General features: G+C 32.1%; 2 protein-coding genes and 1 long non-coding RNA gene across 3 annotated transcripts; 2 read left to right on the forward strand and 1 right to left on the reverse strand.

The window, feature by feature from the left end:
- The first annotated feature begins 5,807 nt into the window (after window positions 1-5,807).
- Window positions 5,808-8,605, forward strand: LOC106451792 (ABC transporter G family member 14). Its single transcript, XM_013893769.3, has 5 exons — window positions 5,808-6,165; window positions 6,332-7,121; window positions 7,212-7,367; window positions 7,467-7,654; window positions 7,745-8,605. Exons 1-5 carry the CDS (start codon window positions 6,025-6,027, stop codon window positions 8,393-8,395), a joined length of 1,926 nt encoding a protein of 641 aa, XP_013749223.1. The 5' UTR covers window positions 5,808-6,024; the 3' UTR covers window positions 8,396-8,605.
- Window positions 7,769-10,940, reverse strand: LOC111215655. The gene is made up of 3 exons (XR_002664566.2): window positions 8,877-10,940; window positions 8,637-8,767; window positions 7,769-8,430 (listed from the first exon to the last, which is right to left on the reverse strand). It is a non-coding gene; the product is annotated as an uncharacterized LOC111215655 (long non-coding RNA).
- Window positions 10,941-12,817: 1,877 nt separating this feature from the next.
- On the forward strand, window positions 12,818-14,126 carry LOC106345163 (upstream activation factor subunit UAF30). Its single transcript, XM_013784404.3, has 2 exons — window positions 12,818-13,142; window positions 13,828-14,126. Exons 1-2 carry the CDS (start codon window positions 12,918-12,920, stop codon window positions 13,951-13,953), a joined length of 351 nt encoding a protein of 116 aa, XP_013639858.1. The 5' UTR covers window positions 12,818-12,917; the 3' UTR covers window positions 13,954-14,126.
- The last annotated feature ends 3,487 nt before the right edge of the window (window positions 14,127-17,613 follow it).

The raw sequence follows: 17,613 nt of genomic DNA on the forward strand, positions 1-17,613 counted from the left end.
AGAAAATGACCAAAATAAGTTTTATTAAAAGGTAAACATGTGTTTTTACCCTAGGGTTAACTAATCTAGACTTAGAGTTTAGAGTTAAGTGGTGGGGTTTTGGAGAAAGAGTTTTAAATTTTATAACATTAAAAAGTAAAATTTAAATTTTCAAAATAAAAAGAGGCTATTTTGGTCATTTTCTTTCTTGTGTGCTATTTTTTGTGACAAAAGAACTTAAAAAAAAAACTATTTGAGAGAATTATCATTTTACTTATATGATTTTGTAATCATTTGTATTTTCTCATTAAAAAAATATTAAAACATGGATCACAAAATTTGAATGTGATACTTTTAACAGTTTTAGTAATTTATAGTAGTTTTTAAAAATTCAAAATATAACATATACAGAAAAATCTAATTTTTTATTATATGGTTAATGTGGTTGTTTAATTTATTTTAATAGTTTAAAATTAAACAAATATGATAGAAAATATACTAATTTTTATCAACTCTTTATTATTAAAAATTATTAATTGCAATATAGGCTTTAGCCATATTAGGCAATTTCATAACTTTTATTTAAGGAAATAATAAAAAACATTAATAATGAATTTATGGTTAGTTTAATAAAAAACTTATTATATAAAAAGATGGACCAACATATTTATCTAATAATTTTAAGAATCATACTAGTGATAACATGTGGCTACAAAAAAAAATTGTAATGCTTCTCAATTTATATATAGAGGATTTGTATATAGGTTCATTATATACGCCTCTATATAATAAAACTAGCTTTGGTTCTTTCATTTTTGACGAATAAAACTAATAAACTATAACAATTCCAGCATCTTCTTCTGATATTCAAATAAAAACCTGTCTATATTCGGATTCGTGCATTCGTGCAAAGTTATAACCAAGTGGGTTTCTCAAAGAATGACATTACATTACAATTCAGTTCTGTATAATAAAAAGAAATAAGAGAATCCGAATCTTATATGGAAGGAACTTTCCACGGGAGAGATATAAGATGAGGAGGATCGTATTCTGACTATCATTTTAAACCACAAGTATATATCCCTTTCCCAATTACCTTATTTCTCAATCTTCTTATATATAATGATTTAATCTAATATTGACAATTTTTTTGTTGACGATCGAAATTATTATCATGGACTAAAAAAAATGGAAAATAATTCTCAGTGCTCGTAAACGCAACGCGATCTCTAAAAATGACTGCATCCTCAATTAGTAAGGCAATGCTTACATAAAATATGTGCAAATAAGAGTGTATTTTTTTTATAACGTTCATTTATTAGCACATTACATTTATGAGAAAGATTACATAGACGATTCGACAACCGACAATACTACCTGTCTTATGAAGATTTATGTCTAACTCCATCATCTGAGCCGTCCTATGAAGATCCATTCCTGACCAGATTTACTTGCACCATGTTGAACATTCCTTGTAAACCTTTCTTCTGTCGTCTACATTAATAAATCGCTCTCTCCAGGACTTGAAACCTCGATTTCCTGTAATCTGCAAGAAATTGCATAGTCTAGGGTTTGAAATCTAGACCTGGGTGTAGAAGCTTTTAAACCTTAACCAATAGGCTAAGGTGCTTCCACAATAAGAGTGTATTTAAGGAAGTGAAAGAGAGATACTCAGGGGTCTTCAATCCAAAAAAAAAAACCAAAAAATTAATACCGAACCGATCCCAAAATACAAAAAATGGTTTGACTATCTTTATTTCCTCTTCAAAGCTTTATTTTCTTATGCATTTTCATCTAGGCTTTTGTTTCTCTCTGGTCCGTGTGTAATCTCGACACGGTCTGAGATCCTGTTTATGATCTTAGTTCGTCGATGAAATCTCATCACAACTATAAACTTTACGAAGAGCTCCCGAAAATCTGTCACTCGGTTCCCTTTGCTCAACGCCTCACCCTTACCAGCCCTTCTCCTCTTGGTTTTAGATCTATGAGCCTCAACCTCATGCTCTCTCTTACGGTGTCTCTTCGGCTCGAATCCCCTCTCCGACTTCCGCCTCCAACCCTAATGCAAGGACATCAACATCAACATCCTCCAACGTCTTGAACACCGGTTTTCGTGGGGCTTCACATATAATGCGGTCTCTAGATCTAGAACATCATCGACTTGAAATCATCTACTTGATATGCTCTTTCTCCATCTCTACCGCTTCCGGTCTCCTTCGCGAATCTAGGGTTATGTTAAACTCTCGGTGAAGCTGCTCCTCAAATTACATGCACCCTCTGACGCCATCTATCCATATCACACCGGAAGTGAGGTTTGAACTCCCGTCATGCTCATTTGTCACCTCTTACACTCTCAGACTTCGCGTTTATTCAGCTATCGTGTTTTGTTCTGTTTGATAAAAACCGAGCCATTTAAACCGTGAGATAGGCTTCACTCATTGCTTCACAGCTCACTTTAAAGTGGAGCAGTTTAGTCTCTTTGACTAACCTCCTAAAAATATTTGATGAGTGCACCAATTTTTTTACCGCAGACATCTTGTTCATATGGCTTAGCTTGTCCGAAGAATATCTTGTGTTTTTAGGTATCGGCGTGTTCACCATACTAATCACAACCACCACCATCATCAATTCCCTCTGCTGAGGAGCGAATGGTATAACTATATTCCTCGTCTCTGAGGTGTGCTTCCCTCCTGATCATATGTGGAGGAGTCTATCCATTTCTGTAACAGATTTGCTAAAAGAATCTTTTGGAGCGGTCCGCTCCGGGACCTGAAGATGAAACAGACTTCGTTCAGCGATATTCCCATTCGTGGATTGGGTGTTAACGTCATACTTCAAAATGACTAAATCTCAAGCTTTCGGTGCTGTCTTGAACCTTGTTTCGATGCATTTGAGTTTTACTCTGAATTTGCTGGCATTTTATTTTAGAGATCTCTTTATGTTTATCTTTTATGGTTTATTGTCTTTTTCTTGTAAAATTTGGGTAAACTCTCCTGTAATATGTACCACGAATGTTTCAGAATTAATGAAATTTATGTTCCACAAATAAACACAAAAGAAATTTATGGTAAAATTTAGTTATTATTTGCTATTACTAACTTTTTTGTAACTTTATTTAATGAAATTATAATATTTATTATTAATAGTTAAATAAAAGTAAAGAATATTCTATTTTAAAATTACAGTACTGAAAATATCTTTGTGTTTTAATAAATTTAATTTTTAATCATATAAATATTGATAAAATATCATAAGATAAATATATAATTATGGTTTTTAGTACAAAAATGAATAAATAAAAATTGATAATAATTAACCAGAAGCAAACAAATAATTTTAATACAGTAGCTAATAGTTATAAACCTAAATACCAAAAAAATGAAAAACTGAATTAAAATTAAAATGAAATCCGAATTGAACAACCCTAACATATGGCAAAAAGAGTAACAGCAAAGCAAATGATATTCAATGCAATATTATACTCCCTTTGTATATTAAAGAGTATCACTTTATCATTTTTTTCATTACACAAAAAAATGTCGTTCTAGAATTCTAATGCATTTTAATTATATTTACTTTCAACTGACTATTAATTGTAAAATCGGTTGATATGGTAGATAAATTTATTTATCACAAATATTGTTGGTTAAATGGATGTAACTAAATGAAATTATAAATGCGTTTTGATTATTTTATTAATACGTATAAAAAATGTATAAGTGATACTTTTTATGAAATATATGGTGTAATAGTTTTTATACATTTTTCGTTATGGGTACCTAACAAAAAAAAACGTTCCAAAGCTCCTTTCGAGTTCCGACCATCATTGACATAAAAAACAATAGAAAAAAAACTGTACGTTATTTTAATTTGAAAGTATTACTGAAAAAAAGACTATATGTTTTTTTTGTAACAGAAAATGGTTAAATTCGGATCTATTAAAGACAACATAAAAAAAAAAAACTATATGCTGCTGGCTGTTAGGTATATAGTCTTCTTGGATCCGGGTTCGAAATAAATTGTGCTGGAAAAGACAATTCATCCCCTACAACTGACCTTAGACATTAAATGCCCCAAAGGCTTTCGAGTTTTCTGTAAACAAATTGTCAGAAAAAAAAATTGATATAGTAATGTGACGTTGGAAAAGATGCCTATAGCGTCAACTTTTGTCTGAAAATGTAACCCATTTTGTTGATATAACAACAAGAACAACGTGCGAAGATACTTTGTCTTTTATTTGGTTGATGGAGAATTCACTAGAGGTTAGCCTGATCATTCTATGTCTCTATCCATATATTTTCACCAGACACTAAATAATTCTTCTTATCAAAACGAGCTTACCATCTAGTCGGCCGGATATGACATATATATTTTCAAAATCCAAGTTTTTTTTTTTGATAAATTTTCAAAATCCAAGATATTGCATATTTTATCTCTGGTGGTTACTCAAGAATAGTATTATAAGATTCTCAGGCTATCACAAGAATCTGATCTTTTTTTGAATGGTTGGTCTTGTGTCGCGGGCATGCTACAATCTTTTTCATGTGTGACATGAACTCCTACAAGAAAGGAAGAATCAAAAGACTAGGACATTAACATAAAACTGCCGTGTACTAGGGAATTTTTAGTTTTGGCTAATAGACAAATAAAGGAAGTGTATCTATGACCAGGTCGCCAGTTCTAAAAACTATTCTGCGTCATGTGCTGTTTTAGGAAGAAATGATTTCTTGAGGAAACAGTGTTTCACATGCAGACAACACCAGCACATGAGAGCTTGATAATGCAGAGATATAACAAATGATATGAGATGGCATGTGAAATATAAATCTAAAAAACAATAACATAGCGAAAATATTAATAGAAAAACTTAAATAAGATATTTTACTCTTTTGAAGATTTAGAGGATCTTCCCACTTGGATTGGTTGTGGTATAGCTATTTTTGAGTTCTGAAATGGTGGAGAGCATAATTATTGGTCATGTATAATGCAAAAGCCGCAAAGTCTCTTCCTTTTTGTTTCCACTTTTTGTTTTATGTAAATGTAAATCATCTACGTGAAAGAAAAAAGTTGAAGAAGTTACCAAAGATGGTTAAATAATTGAAGCATCTAGTGCTCTTATGCTTTGAGCTTCTTTTTCAGAAGTTGCTTAAACACTGTTTCACTCTGATTATCCGCAACCACATCAGACGGTTAAGAATATATATGTGCATAATTACCATAAACCAAAAAAAAACTAATCAAATATTTTTGTCTGAACAATCCAAATTATCCAGTATTTTTATTTGAAAATTTTGAATTAATTGATACTTTTATCCTAAATATCTAAAATTTTCTAAAAACTTTTGTTTCAGATTCTCAAGTTACTCGATTTGAACTGAACCGAAAAATCTTGAACTGAAACAATATCGAATTTTATAAATATTTGAATAGTTTCTATATTCTTATATTAAAAAAAATCAAAAACAAATTGAACCAAAACCAAATGCCTACTGGAACTTAGGAGAACTTAACAACAGCTGATGAATTTTCAATAGAGGAAAACTTTGTGCAAATTGTGACAATTGCAGTATTAGAATCCACAGGAGTCAAAACTCCAAAGGGTGCTTTATTTAATTTATCTTAAAAGAAAAATGGAATTAGAGGTGAGATTCTCATAAATGGAAAAAGGAAGAGATAGGTATAAATATTTGGTAAAGAAATTAGCTTTAGAATAAATTAACGGGAGAGAGAGAAGGTGGGAACCCACCACAGACGATTGATCAGCCAACATCGTAAAGAAATCGTTTTTTTTTTTAATCTCCCTCTTCCTCTTTCTTGCAAGACACATGACTAATTCTAAGTGTGTAAGGGTGTTTCCCATACTACTATATATTCATGTGCTCACATGGGTTCCCTTAGAGGGAGATCAAGAAGAAAGCTACCAAAGACACTCACTTTTTAAGCTCTCTTACCTTTGTTGCTTACTTTGATACTCTTACCACTATTAAGAACTTTCCATAAACGCATCACAATAAGACGAGTAAGGAAACTGGTTCAGGATCCATCATGCCACAGAACTGCATAGCACCAAGGCCTGAAGAAAGTGGCAGTGGCGAAGCCATGGTACAAGGTTTGACAGATATGTCAGAAACACAGAGCAAGTCTGTACAAGGTCTCCAGCTGTCCATGTACCCCATAACTCTCAAGGTGTGTGTGTCTCTCTCTCTCTTTATCTAACTCTCAAAAGGGAATCAGTTCTGTTCACTTTTTTTTTTTTCATGCACAGAAATCGCATAAAGAAATATTACTCTCTAGCTTGATAGTTGGTTCTTACAGAGCTTTCCATTGATTTATTTGTGGGTTGTACATGCAGTTTGAGGAGGTTGTGTACAAGGTTAAGATAGAGCAGACAGGTCAGTGTTTGGGATCATGGAGCTGCAAAGAGAAGACAATTCTGAACGGGATAACGGGTATGGTTTGTCCAGGAGAGATTCTAGCTATGTTAGGTCCATCAGGCAGTGGCAAAACCACTCTTCTCTCAGCTCTCGGGGGCCGCCTCTCCAAAACTTTCTCGGGGAAAGTCATGTACAACGGCCAGCCTTTCTCTGGCTGCATCAAGCGGAGAACAGGGTTTGTTGCTCAGGATGATATCCTCTACCCTCACCTCACGGTTTGGGAGACTCTCTTCTTTACTGCGCTTCTACGGCTACCAAGCAGTTTGACAAGAGACGAGAAGGCTGAGCATGTGGACCGAGTTATCTCTGAACTCGGATTGACTCGGTGTACTAACAGCATGATAGGAGGACCACTGTTCAGAGGAATATCAGGAGGGGAGAAAAAAAGAGTTAGCATTGGTCAAGAAATGCTCATCAATCCTAGCTTGCTCCTTCTTGATGAACCAACTTCAGGTCTTGACTCGACCACTGCTCATCGCATCGTGACCACAATTAAACGGCTGGCTTCTGGGGGAAGGACAGTAGTCACCACAATTCATCAGCCATCAAGCCGCATATACCATATGTTTGACAAGGTGGTTTTGCTGTCTGAAGGTAGTCCTATTTATTATGGTCCTGCATCTTCCGCTATGGAATATTTCAGCTCTGTTGGATTCTCTACTACCATGACAGTTAACCCAGCTGACCTTTTACTTGACCTTGCAAACGGTAAACAAACCCTTTCTCTTTAAGCTTCTAGATAATGAAAAATGGGGAAAAAAATACCTTTTTAATTCATCAAAATTTGGTAAACTACAGGAATACCACCTGATTCTCAAAAGGAGACATCAGAACAAGAACAGAAGACAGTGAAAGAAACTCTTGTTTCAGCTTATGAGAAGAACATATCTACTAAACTGAAAGCTGAACTCTGCAATGCAGATTCTCATAGCTATGAGTACACCAAAGCTGCTGGTAATTTTCCCTTTTCTTTAAAAAAAAAAAAAGTAGTTCTTGCATTATTCTGCTTCTGCTCCTCTACATCACTAATAATCTGTTATTTAAATGGAGCAGCAAAAAGTATCAAGTCAGAACAGTGGTGCACAACTTGGTGGTACCAGTTCACTGTACTGCTCCAAAGAGGGGTCAGAGAGAGGAGATTTGAATCTTTCAACAAGCTAAGGATTTTCCAAGTCATCAGCGTGGCTTTCCTTGGTGGCCTACTCTGGTGGCATACTCCAAAATCTCACCTACAAGATAGAGTAAGACTCTTCTTCTTGGCTGAATAAAATAGATAATGATTATATCGTGACTTGTCACATTAGTGTTTTAACAATCATTCTGCATTGCAGACTGCCTTGCTCTTCTTCTTCTCAGTCTTTTGGGGGTTCTACCCACTATACAACGCGGTTTTCACATTTCCCCAAGAGAAGAGAATGCTAATCAAGGAGCGGTCTTCCGGAATGTACCGTCTTTCCTCCTATTTCATGGCTAGAAACATTGGAGACCTGCCCTTGGAACTCGCCCTTCCAACTGCTTTTGTGTTCATAATTTACTGGATGGGTGGGCTCAAACCTGACCCCACTACATTTATCCTCTCACTACTGGTGGTTCTCTATTCCGTCCTTGTTGCTCAAGGTCTTGGCTTAGCGTTCGGTGCTCTCCTTATGAACATCAAGCAAGCCACAACATTGGCATCTGTTACTACACTTGTGTTTCTCATAGCTGGAGGGTATTACGTTCAGCAAATCCCTCCTTTCATCGTATGGCTCAAGTACCTAAGCTATAGCTACTACTGCTACAAGCTGCTTTTGGGTATTCAATACAGTGATGAGGATTACTACGAGTGCTCAGAAGGGGTATGGTGCAGAGTTGGAGACTTCCCAGGAATCAAAGCCATGGGACTGAACAATTTATGGATAGACGTACTTGTTATGGGAGTTATGCTGGTGGGTTATCGACTCATGGCATACATGGCACTGCATCGAGTGAAGTTGAGGTAAAAAGATGCAGCCAGAAGAATAAATATTTTGCCACACTGCAACCAAGGAATAATATTAGTATCAGAAAAAAGTTTAATAAGTCGTCGAATTTTGGTTGATTTTACTTAAGTATCCGAGATATATATCCGACGACTTTCTTTTGTTTTAGGCTTTAGATGATAATTATACTCCTAAGTTTGAGAATAAAACACTGAGATGATTATATATGTATGAGATAAGAAAGGGAAGCAAAAGTATATACCATTTGCAAAATAGTGAAACGAAAGTGACTAAACTTTCAAGTCCACTCTCCTGTTGGAGATGAATGTCGTATCTTTGTGGGGTTCCTTAAAACATTCGGTCCACTCTTTATACCTTACTAGTCACCTGCAACTGCAAGTGCATCAACTGGTGAAAACAATGACATGTATTATCAGATAAGAATAATTAAAGCAAGTTGCTGATAATTAGATGAACAGCGACAGGACATAATCAAACACACCTGACCGTGGCTCTCATTGTCATCTCAAGTTCTCTAGCGGTAGTTTGTTACAAAACCAAGGACAAAGATTAGAGTGCGATCAATTATAACCCCTGTTCTAAAACTCGGCCGCCTAGCCGATTCGTCGGCCGGAAAAACGCTCCACGGTGACCTAGCGTGGCGAATCGAACCTATACGGTGAAAAAATCGGATTTAAAGAAAAAACTCAAGTTTTTACACATTTTTGTCTATAAATCGAATCATCTATGTTAGATCTATGAATCTTAAGCGAAAACAACAAAAAAACAAAGATAATTGCTTCAAAAACCATTAAAACTACTCAGCCGTCGTATTTACAGTCGCAGAAAATCAAAAACCCTAAGGAAGAAGACGACTGTTAAATGACGTTTCTACCCTTCATTAAATAAAAAATTATAAAAAATCATAAAAATGATGGCACCGAGGGTCGAACTCGGGCTGCATTTTTCTAATTCGTGAGTCCAAACCACTCTGCTACAACATCTTCTGGTCATAATCATAAAAATATATGTTAAAGAACAAAAACAAATCGCCGATTAATCTGCGTGTAATCTCCGATTAATTGATTCGGCGCTAGGCACTACCTTACCGCACGCGTTACGCCTAGCGAGTTTTAAAACAGGGATTATAACCCATTATCGAAAAGGAAAAAAAAAGCAGACTTTCTAACTGCATAATCATGTCAACATAGCTAAAGGAATAAGCTTTCGCTTTCAGGCAATGGCTGTTATACTTCACATCGTTAGCTACAAAATAATTGCACCAAAAGAAGAAGTGGGAGGCTATAGTGTGTGGCAGAACAACATAGAGTAGTAAAGAAATAGAGAAAAATCAAGGAAAGATAAAAACAAATCATTGGATGATAAGGCCCACAAGATATGCTTACACATTAAGACGTGATTCACTTTAGTCAAGTGGAAGCTGATGCAACAAGACATCACAAAGGGAAATCCATGTCACTCACTACTTTGTCAAGTGTCATTGTCATCACCAAGAAGAACCATCTATGACCCCCAAGTAAATAAACAGAAACGTCATTCACTTAACCTCCTGCCTGCTGCTTTCTTATACCTAAATACATCATCATCCTTGTAGTGATTTGCATACGAAAGCAAGAGATCATATGATCTAATCATGTTATATGTTATAATACTAGAGAGAGTAACACTAGTTGCTCGTTTTTTAGTGTACTAAATTAAGATACAGTCGACCACAAGCTTATGTACCTGAACGAGATAACATAAATTAACCAGAGAGTATGAAAAATTCCATCTCCTTAAAGTCATATATATTACGACAACTTGGTGAAACGCATTGTCATTTACCATTTGAGTAACGTCATTCACTAAGCCCTGATGCTTTCTAGACCTAAATAAATCATCTTTGTAGTGATTCACATATGAAAAGCATGAAAACATATGATTTAATCATGTTCTTTCACTTTATATATGTTATAAAACTAGAGAGAGTAAACACAAGTTGCTGTTTTAGTGTACTAAATTAAGATGCAAATGACCACAAGCTTAACTACCTGAACGAGATAACATATATTAACTAAAGAGTATGAAGAAACGCCATCTCTCTGAAGTCATAAATATTTAACCAAGTTCGTGAAAAGCATTGTCATTCACCATTTGAGTAACGTCATTCACTAAATGAGTCTAAATCCTTACTGCTTTCTTATACCTAAATATATCATCATCATCCTTGTAGTAATTTGCATACGAAAGCAAGAGATCATATGATCTAATCATGTTCTTTCCATATATATATGTTAAAATACTAGAGAGAGTAATACTACTTGCTGGTTTTTTTTTAGTGTGCAAAATTAAGAGCCAATTAACCACAAGCCTATACCTGAACAAGATAGTATAAATTAACCAGAGTATGAAGAAATGCAATCTCCTTAAAGTCATACATATTTAACAAACTTGGTGGGGAAACGCATTGCCAGTCACTAACTCCTGCAGCTTTACCAGACCTAGGTGAACACAATCAAAAGAAGAATTTTCATGTTTACTACTTTCTTGTTATCATTATTCATGCTTATCACCACTAAAAAAACGTTTTCAAAAATATATTTTTCACTAAGAGGCAAAAAAATTCTTATACATTTGTTCTCTCTATATATATAATAAATAATAATTTACATAAATAAAAATAATAATAAAAAAAATTTGTATGTTTTCGAATTATACTTTTTTAAAATTTGAACTTTTTATAACCATTTTTAATATATTTTTTTCAAAATTTCTTTTTGCAAATCAGAATATTTTTTTATACTATTTTAAAAATTTTAAGTATTTATTTATATATTTACTGGAATCTTAAATTTCACATAAACTTATCTCACCCCCTCAACTCTAAATTATAAGTCTAGATTAGTTAATCCTAAAGTTATAAATGTCTTTTTCCTCTTTAAAAGTGAAGATAAAAAAAGTTAGTGTAAACATGAAAAATGGTATTATGAATATGATATTTTTGGTAATTTCCCCACAATTAATTGCTACTCGTCATCTACCCTTTACTTGAGTCGTATTTGCCATGTAAAGATGAGTACTCAGACCAAATCAAGTCGTTTGTTTTAATTACTTGAAAATATAAGATAATTATCAATTTTTAAAATAAAAATAATTATGTTGTGTTGTGTTGTTGGTTTACTCGTGATTTGTTACCCATTTTTATTTTTAAACCAAAAAATTCTCTAATATGTATAGTAGAGTAACTCGTTTATACGATAATGACTAAATAAAAAAAAAGAATTTTATGTTTACCACTTTTATGGTATCATTATTCATCTTTATCATCACTAAAAATATATTTTCGAAAATACATTCTTTATTAAGTTGCAAAAGACTTTTATAGCCATATTTTCTCTATATATAGTGAATAATTATTTAAATAATTTTTTTCTGTTTTCGAATTATACTTTTTCAAATTCGATTTTTTTTTAAAAAAATTTTACCTTCTTTTTTGAATATTTTTTTTTCAAAGTTTCTAAAATTATGTGTAAAACTATTTTTAATTTTTTTAAGTATTTATTTATATATTTATTAGAATCCTAAATTTCACATTTCAAAAAATCTAGTCCAACCCTCAACTCTAAATCTTAAATCTTAATTAGTTAACTCTTATAAATGTATTTTATCTTTCGTTAAAAAGAGTAAAAATGGTTATTGTAAACATGAAAAATAGTAATATAATATTTGTGGCAATTATATACTCCCTCTGTTCCTAAAAGTAGGATGTTTTACATAATTTTGATTTTCCAATATATAAGATGTTTTCATTTTTCGAGGTAACTTTTACTTTATTAAAACATGTGTATCCAATCATATTTTAATAGTCTATTTTGTAATTGGTTGAATACAATTAATTTATAGTTTTAATGATATTTTCTAGACAAAAAGTAGTTTTCTTAATATGTGTGTGTCTACCTAAACATCCTATTTTCAGGAAGAGAGGGAGTACCATTCATGGAACTGTCATAAATGCCGTTAATGTCAACAGCCATATACAAAAAATCACCACTCTGATGTTAATTAGGATTTACACTCACCGCAACGCTTCCGCTATGAAACGGAGACGGAGACGAAGACTCTATGCGGCGGAGCATCCGCCATGTAACAACTGAGAGGGAGGAAAAGCAACAAACACGATGCCGTATCGTCAACTTTGGACCAAAAAGATTTTAAAATTGAACATTTACCCTTATATTTTACTTAGCCTCCGCCATGTGAGGGAAAAAATGATGCCGTTTCTCAACTTTAGGCTTTTAGCCCATAATATATTCCTTTCCTTTCGTCCATATAACATCCACCGAACTAAACATTTTTGTTGAAGCCCAAAGAAGCCCAAATATGTTAGTTAAATGAAGGCCCATAACGATTTAGCTACCTTCCTTGTTAAATTAAAAGCGTCTCGCTTTCAAGCTTTAGTCGGTTCTAGGGTTTTAGGTGTTTCTCCTCTCGGCAACAAAAAAAAAAAAAAAAAAGTTCCAGAGCGCGTGAAGAAGAAGAAGACATGTCGGCAGTTTCTAGGGTTTTCGGAGGATGCAGGACACTGATGGCAAAGGCGACGACTAATGCGGCGGCTGCAGCAAGCGGTGGAGCTGCTAAAGAAGGAAAAGGGATTCTCAAGACAGTTCCGGTCTCACAGACGCTGGCTAACTTCGCTGGAGAAAGCGAGCTCTCTCGTGCCACCGCCGTGAAGAAAGTGTGGGAGCATATCAAGGGTAACAACCTCCAGGTACAGTTTTCAGGGGTTTCTAGGTCTTTTTTTTTTTTACTTTCACTTGTTTATGTGCTTAGAAAGATCTCTCTCTCTCTCAGACTCTAGAATGGTTAGAGAACACAACTTATTGCCGCGTTAACAAGTCAATTGATTATTTTTTGTTTGTGGAATGTGTTTATCACAGTCTTTTGAGTTCCTGTGTAATAGAATAATCTATTTGGGTTGAAGTGTCTAATTCTAAGCAGATTATGTTGTATAGAAACTGAAAACATCATGTTTTGTTATTAGCTCTCTGTTTCTTTGTATAGAGATGATGGTATGTTAAGAAAGCATATGTCTTAAGTACAGAGATTTTTTTTCCCCAGAGACTGTAGAATAGTTAGAAAACAAATTGTTGCGCGTAAGCAAAGTCGTTTGAGCAGTTTTTTGAAATTTCTTGTGGAAATGATTTGATTCTTGTGTTAATCAGTATCTTGAGACTCTGTCTTTTGAGTTCTGTTGTGTAATAGAACAATGTATTTGGGTTCAAGTGTCTGATTCTAAGCAGCTACAGTATGTAGTAACTGTTTTGTTTGTCAAATTTGGTTTGTTCTGTCTTGAAATGTTTTCAGACCTTGTATCTTTTTTAGGTGGCTTTGGACTTGGATGTTGTTGTTTAGAGATGATGGTATCTTAAGAATGCATTGTTTTATTATTGTAGAATCCGGAGAATAGGAAGCAGATCATATGCGATGATAAATTGAAGACAATCTTCGGTGACAAAGACACAGTTGGATTCACAGAGATCGCGAAGCTCTTGTCCCCGCATTTTCCTAAGTCTGTCTGATTTGGTGATGTAGTCTCATTATCATATTAGTTTGCTGTCTTTTGGTTCGATTTTGATGTATATGAAAAAGAAGCAAAACTCTGCTTGATCTGTCGGTTATTGGAATATTTATGTATTCTGACAAACAAACAAAAAATTATCATGATCTTGTTTGGTTTTGGATCTTTTTGATATTTGGTCGTCTTTCAGTCTTCATTTGGTCAATGATTCTCTGGTAGTTCTAGCAAATGTATATGTGGATGGATGTATATTGTGAAGGAACCTAACACTCACTAACACATATGTGAACGCGTCTCGTTATTAACGCAAGAGTATGAAATGCGTTGTTAAAACTAGCATAGTAGGCTTAGTAGCATACACCTACGCGGCCCTTTAGCTTCAAAACAGTAGCCAAGAGCCCTTTAGCGAATGTAATATGATATTCCAGGTGATAATCCGCGAACGGCGCGGAATGTAATGATTAGTTTTGTTATTTTTAATAAAAAAACATTAAATTTGCTTAATCTGGATATTTGTTCGGTTTTAAGATTTTTTTTTGGTTTTTAATCTTCTAAAATATAATTATTATTTTAAATTAATATTCATTTTAGTCTATTCAGTTAAAATGTTTGATTTTTTGGTTTTTCCGGTAAAAACCAAAAGTTAATATTATTATTTTTTCAGTAGTTTCATATTATAGTTTCTAAACAGATAATTGTTTAAAAAAATTATTAAAATAAATCATTTCACTACAATTTGGTCGATAGTGAAAGACGCATCAAGAAAAAATATTTCAACTTTAAAATAAAATTAGATACTTTAGTTGTGGTGAATACTTAGTTACAAAGTGCTCACATGAAGGTGCACATGTATGTGTATGTAAAAAGCATATAAAAATAGTTGACAAATATATAAAGATATTGTTCATTAATATTAAATGACATTTTTTTGTTCAAAATAATACATGAAAAATAAAATTAAAATTAATTTAAAATAAAAAGGCATTGACAGTAGTAATTTTTTTCATATAAAGAAAAAAAAATTGTATCCATAAATAGAGGTGGACACAGATCAAATATCTGAGTATTTGGAAGCATTCGTGTCAATTCGATCATTAGCCACCTAGATATTCAGTGACTTGGATATCCGAAATGTTTTAGAATTTTATTGAATATACGATTTGATCCGTAAATACAATAAATTTTTTAAAATAATTGAAAATTTAATAATAACATTTTTATTACAAAAATAAAACATTATTTAACTTTTTAAATTCTAGTAACTAATATAATAAATTTAATTCATAAAAATATTGTAAAACTGATATAAAGTATAATATATAACATATATATATATAGTTTTTTACATATATGTATTTGTGATTTGCTTCTTTTTGGATATTGTATTTTAGTATTTGATTTGTTTCGTAGAGTTACGGATATCCAGATTTTTTTTAATAACGAATCGAATCAAAATTTTTGAATACTTTCCTCAACTTTATCCGTAAACAATAAAAATAATATATATATAGTTTGACTTTTGATTTGTTATCTATTTATTAGAACCGAAAAATCCAGAGTTTTATTGGAACCATGTGGATGAGTTTTATATTAAATAATCGCAAAGTACATAGTGTAAACACATTTATGAATATAATGTAAACGCATTAACATACTTATTATCAACTTATTGTGAGACTGCCACATATCTATTATAGTGTGAATGCATTTATTACAATGCTTCTCTTTTAATATATATTGGATGGTATTGTTTACCAAATCGTCTATTATCGTTATATCAATCTTCTAAATCTCTTTCATTAAAAGCTCTTACTATATCTCTCTTCCTCAATATCTTTAGTCACATCTCTTGAATTATATTATCAAGTTTATGAATTCTGATTTGCTTTTGAAATTATAGGTGATCACTGAAAAGTAAGTATAGTCTTTACTTTTTAGAGTCACAAATGCATTGCCAAATTTAATTTTTAATTTTAAAAAATATTAAGATTGAATTACCACTAAATATTTGGGTGAACAAGTTACCTAATATGGATTAATATGAAGATATTTTGCTTGAAACAATCGTATAATTGAAATTATTATAATAATAATTGTTTATCCAAAATTATACCCAAGTACTTTCTGCAAACTATACTAATGTTTCAATCGAAATAAAATTGTAAGAATTAGTATATATTTGAGAAACCGAATACATTCCAAAAAATTTATATCTCAATACCACATCGGCTTTAAAATTAACAATTGAAGACCAGTAAATGTCATGAATGATTTCAAAAAGGTAAATCAATATTTATCGACATTCTTATTTTTTATTTAATTATAATGTTAAATTAATAATAATTGTTGATGTTTTATATTAAATTTCTAGAAAATTCAAGACAATATTCTCAAGAACCAGAAGTAAATAAATATATAAAATAAATGATATTGTTTTGGCCAACATAAAATATTAATTGTCTAAAAGGACTACAGTAGTAATTCTAATATTGCTTCTTAATGGGAAAAACATTAAATGTAATTAAAAATGATAATTGAAATTTGTTGAAGAAGTGGTTGGAACTACATATTATATAATCAAAACATTAAGTTCTAATAATACTAGAGATTTTTTCCGCGGGATTGTGTCATATAAATTTATTTTATTTATAATATTATTTGTCGGTTTTTTTCTTTTATATTAACTTCTTGTTTTTCCAATATTAGTTTTTCTTAATTTAAATTTATATGTTTATAATTTTTCATTTTTCTTGTTGTAGATGGAGAATTATATTTTTTATTGATGGTATTTTGTATGTGATAAACTTCTTAAAATTTTAAAATAATGTTATATATAGTACGATTAACACATTAAAAAAGAGAAACATATTCAGACACATTTTACACAGGTTTTATATGCATAATTTTAAACATTATATATGTACATATTATAAGTTTGAAACATGTAAATGCTTTCTAAAGCTAAATACTTGTTCTGAGTTTACATAACTTATCGAAAGTTGTATCTCTTTTTAAATTCAAATCACAGAAAAAATATCAAAAAGTTAGTATAGATGAATGTTTTGAGCTTTTAAATCAACACTGAAAAATTACATGAATCAGATGACAACAATTTTATAAACAACTGGATAAAATTTGACCGAGCTAAAGATTTTCACACAATATGTTATTTCTTCTTCAAATTGCGAAGAGCCTATAGGCACAAGAAAAAAAATCATAATTTTTGTTTTCACTTATATAACATTTTTTCTCCTTTGCACACGGAGTTTATTACACTGCTATAATCAATGGAGAACTCTATTCATATAAGATTCACATCTATGCATTTTGACAAAGAAGAATTTTAGCCATCTTTAGTTTCGGAATGGACCAACTTCAGTCATATACACTATATTTTCTCTATGATTCAAATCTTACAATTTTAATATATGTGCAGATTTGCATGTGAAAAAGCACGCACACCATCTATCATTCAACCTATTACTTTTTCCAAAGTAAACACTATAATCCTCGTTTGGTTAGCTCCACAAATAAGTCTCTTTGGATCAGTTTACTAAAAAATATGGATACTAATGTCAGAAAAGAATATAAACACTATCAACAACAAATATTGGCACAAGACTATTTGGTTCAAGGAACATATTCCACGTAATGTGTTTAT

Source organism: Brassica napus, chromosome A5 (assembly GCF_020379485.1).
Source record: "Brassica napus cultivar Da-Ae chromosome A5, Da-Ae, whole genome shotgun sequence".
Classification (NCBI taxonomy): domain Eukaryota; kingdom Viridiplantae; phylum Streptophyta; class Magnoliopsida; order Brassicales; family Brassicaceae; genus Brassica; species Brassica napus.